Here is a 4,155-nt window from a genome sequence, read left to right as displayed (position 1 = left end):
CAGAGGTAGGGAGGGGTCCCCGCAGCCCTGGCAGCCCCGCACCCTGGGAGGGACATGCACAACAGAACGAGGAGGGACGGGTCAGCGCTGGGCTCCTGCGGCGGAGGCTTTGTCCGCCTCGGCATGCAGGAAGGGCTTGGCCCCGCTCCGTGCCTCAGTTTCCCCTGGCACACGCGGACAGCCCCAGGCATGCCTTCCCTGCCAGATCCCTCTCACAGCACCTGCCTGACGGACGCCTGTGTCCGAGTGGCCAGCAAGATTCTGGAGGCCCTGGATGCGGAGACAGACCCATGCCAGGACTTCTACCAGTACTCGTGTGGGGGCTGGATCAGGAGAAACCCGCTGCCCAATGGGCGCTCCAAGTGGAGCACCTTCAACAGCATCTGGGACCAGAACCAAGCCATCATGAAACATCTCCTAGGTGGGCAACGGGAAAGTCATGGCTACTGGGGGGGCTGATCTCCAGGCACAGGTGGGCAGAGCCCCCGTGTCCCCAGGGCTGACCCACAGCGTCCCGCAGAGAACTCCACCTTCAACTCCAGCAGCGAGGCAGAGAGGAAGACGCAGCGGTACTACCTGTCCTGCCTCAAGGAGCAGAAGATAGAGGAGCTGGGCTCTCAGCCCCTCATGGAGCTCATAGACAAGGTTCGCAACCATCCACACACGAGCTGAGCTGTCGAGACTCAGTATAGCACATCTCCCACCCGGCTCTTCATGTCACTGGGGAGGGGGAAGCCCTCAGGGATGGACCCCATTCCTCCTTGAGGTGTCAGGTCTGTCTCCTGGCAGATTGGGGGGTGGAACGTCACTGGCTCCTGGAACCAGACCAGCTTCATGGAGGTGCTCAAGATGGTGTCAGGCACATACCGGGCTACACCCTTCTTCACAGTGTACGTGGGTGCAGACTCCAAGAGCTCCAACAGCAATGTCATCCAGGTTTGCACCTTGGCACCAGGGGGGCAGCGGGCACTGGCGGGGCCACCGGGCTGGCCATGCTGCCCCGCTCCCCTCCCAGGTGGACCAGTCGGGGCTTTTCCTCCCATCCCGGGATTACTACCTGAACAAGACTGCCAACGAGAGGGTGAGGCGGGGGATGGGGCACACTGCCAGCAGCAGTCGGGGAAACTCACCAAAGGGGTGGCATGGTGTCCAGGCAGCGGGTTGGAACCCCCTCGGGGAGGTGGGATGAGCTGTGGCAGGTGCTGAGCCAAGGTCCTGGTCCCACTAGGTCCTGGCTGCGTACTTGGACTACATGGTGGAGCTGGGGGGGGTCCCCCGGCCCTCACCCGCCTCCAGATGCAGCAGGTGCTGGACTTCGAAACGCAGCTGGCCAACATCACTGTGCCACAGGCTGAGCGGCGGGACGACGAGAAGATCTACCACAAGATGAGCATTGCCGAGCTCCAGGTGGGCATGGCCCAGCAGAGTCTGGGGAAACCCTCTGGGGACATGAGGAGGGGTTGTCCAGTGGGACACTGAGGGATCTGTTCCGGCTGCTGCCTTCCCTCTAGGACATCCCGGGCAGCCCTGTCCTTTCTGGGTGACAGAGTGAGGCGCTCCTCCCTAGGGTCGTTAGGATTTAGGGAGAGCTTCCACCTTGTGTAGGGGGATCCAGGGGTCCCCTACTTGTCCTGAACGTTGAGAGCAGCGGGGAGGCATGGGAAGAGTGCTTTGGGGCAGAGAGGGGGTATGGGGTGGTGAGGGATTTGGGACCTTCCCATGTTGCCCCAGGGGATACCCCCATGGTGGGCAGAGCCATGCCAAACACCTGAGTGCCATGCCCCCTCCAGACCCTGGCCCCCTCCATTGACTGGCTGGATTACCTGTCCTACGCCCTGGCCCCGCTGGAGCTGGCAGACACGGAGCCGGTAGTGGTGTATGGGGACACCTACCTTCAGCAGGTTTCCGACCTCATCAATGCCACCGACAGGAGGTGAGGGACCCACCAGCCCCCAGCCATGCCCCATTTGAGACTGCCCCCGTGGTGGGGCACTTTTGGGGCTCGCTGGTGGCTTGGAGGCTGGGGCATCCCCATGGATCAAGGTGTGCAGTGGCATCTCACTGCCCCTGCAGTGTCCTGAACAACTACCTGATCTGGAACCTGGTGCAGAAGACGGCCTCCAGCCTGGACCAGCGCTTCGAGACAGCCCAGGAGAAGCTTCTGGAGACACTCTATGGCACCAGGAAGGTAACAGGGGGACCCTGGGACCAGCGCTCTCTGCCTTCAGCCTGGAAGCAGCCAGCACCACCTCTGCCCTTGGGATGCCCTTGGGATGCCCTTGGGATGCTGATCTCTGGATGCCACAGAGGGAACCCAAGGATCATCTTTTGGGATAGGTGTTTAGCTGCTGAGCATCTCCCCACTGGGGAGGGGACAGAGACAGGCTGGATGAATGGAGGGGAGCAAGGGAGGGGTCTGGGAGGGGTCTCACAGACCCCCGTCTCACTTCCACAGTCCTGCACGCCCCGCTGGCAAACTTGCATCTCCAACACGGACGACACGCTGGGCTTCGCCCTGGGCTCCCTCTTCGTCAAAGCCACCTTCGACCGGGACAGCAAGGCCATTGTGAGGACAATGCTGCCCCCATCCCCTCCCCATCACTCTCTGTGGAAATCCCGCCTTTACCCTCCAAATCCCAGGGCTGGAAGGCGAGGAGCAGGGAAATAGGACCCCCAGCCCCAGAGAGGTTGCATCCTCCCCACCTTGTCCCTTCCCAAGGGGCTGCAGGGGGGCAGGGGGGGGTCTTCATTTCCTCCTCTCCCCAGGCTGAGGAGATGATCAGTGAGATCCGGGCAGCTTTTGAGGTGTCCCTGGACCAGCTTGACTGGATGGATGAGAAGACCAGGCAGGCTGCAAAGGAGAAGGTGAGCCCTGGGGAGGGCAGCAGATGGGAGTCCTCTCCTCATCCTAGTAAGCCCCCCCACCCCATCTCACTGCCAGGGCCTTTCCCCACACAGGCAGACGCCATCTATGACATGATTGGCTTCCCTGACTTCATCCTGGACAACAAGGAGCTGGATGACGTCTACGATGGGGTAGGGCGCACCTGGTTTCTGGGATCTTGCTCATGCCAAGCCGTGGGCAGCCCCATCGTGGGGTGGTGTCCCTACTTGGTGGACCCATTTGGGACGGGGTGTTACACAGAGCCACCCTAGTATCTTGGCTAGGGTGGGGGACACCACCCTGCTGGACCTCTCTCCATAACTGCTCTTCCCTTCCTCACCAGTATGAAGTCTCGGAGGACTCCTTCTTCCAGAACATGCTCAACTTCTACAACTTCTCTGCCAAAGTGATGGCCGACCAGCTCCGGAAACCTCCCAACCGTGACCAGTAAGTAGGAGGACCTGGAGAGAGTGGGGAATGTGACACCGGCACAATGTCACCGGCGCTGTCCCAAACATGGCCTGGGTGGCAAAGGTTCACTGGGAGGAAGGTCCCCCCATGGGGTAGCACAACATCGCAGGTCACCCGTGGTGGCTCTGGCTTGTCACTTGGTCATGGGGTGGGGACCTGCTGCAGGAGATGGCACAGGAGGGTGCCAGGGCAGGGGGAAGAGGGGACGCATCCCTGTCTGTCCCCTGTCCCAGGTGGAGCATGACCCCACAGACTGTCAATGCCTACTACCTGCCCACCAAGAACGGGATCGTCTTCCCCGCTGGCATCCTGCAGGCTCCCTTCTACGCCCGCAACCACCCCAAGTGAGCCTGGCATGGGGATGGGGACATCTCTTGGGGGTGGGAACAGGCTGGATCAGGGCCAGCACCCCGCAGTCATGAAGCAAAGCTCTGGGGGTCTGAGGGTCCCTCAAGGTGGCCTGCAAAGCCCCACAGGACCACCAGTGTCCCCATGAGGACTCAGTCCCAGCTGGGTGCCAAATGGAGTAGAGTCTTGCTGGGTGTCCCCAACACAGATGGGGTGCCCAGGTTGCAGAGGGGCTGGCTGGGCTGGGAGGAGGCTGAAGCGGCATCACTCGCCCTGCACTTACCTGTCTCTCTCTCCCGGGGCCCCACAGAGCCCTTAATTTCGGTGGCATCGGTGTGGTGATGGGGCACGAGCTGACCCACGCGTTCGATGACCAAGGTGAGAGCCAATGGGCAGTGCTGGCCCCAAATCCCATTCACCTTCCTGCCCCCCTCCCTGGCCCTCAGCATGGG

General features: G+C 61.8%; 1 protein-coding gene across 1 annotated transcript in view; it reads left to right on the top strand.

Annotated features, from left to right (window-relative positions):
• The first annotated feature begins 189 nt into the window (after nt 1–189).
• LOC104280831 (endothelin-converting enzyme 2-like) overlaps nt 190–4,155 on the top strand; it is a 5,195-nt gene continuing 1,229 nt past the window's right edge. The window contains 14 exon segments of the mRNA XM_009878611.1: nt 190–421; nt 521–645; nt 790–936; nt 1,016–1,081; nt 1,229–1,262; nt 1,265–1,407; nt 1,791–1,933; nt 2,074–2,188; nt 2,456–2,566; nt 2,767–2,865; nt 2,959–3,036; nt 3,228–3,331; nt 3,589–3,699; nt 4,014–4,081. Coding sequence (XP_009876913.1) covers nt 190–421; nt 521–645; nt 790–936; nt 1,016–1,081; nt 1,229–1,262; nt 1,265–1,407; nt 1,791–1,933; nt 2,074–2,188; nt 2,456–2,566; nt 2,767–2,865; nt 2,959–3,036; nt 3,228–3,331; nt 3,589–3,699; nt 4,014–4,081 — 1,576 coding nt within the window.

This window comes from Apaloderma vittatum, unplaced genomic scaffold, assembly GCF_000703405.1.
Source record: "Apaloderma vittatum isolate BGI_N311 unplaced genomic scaffold, ASM70340v1 scaffold24501, whole genome shotgun sequence".
NCBI classification, from domain to species: Eukaryota; Metazoa; Chordata; class Aves; order Trogoniformes; family Trogonidae; genus Apaloderma; species Apaloderma vittatum.
Note: the sequence above shows the minus strand (reverse complement) of the source record. Positions and strands in the feature narration are given on the sequence as shown.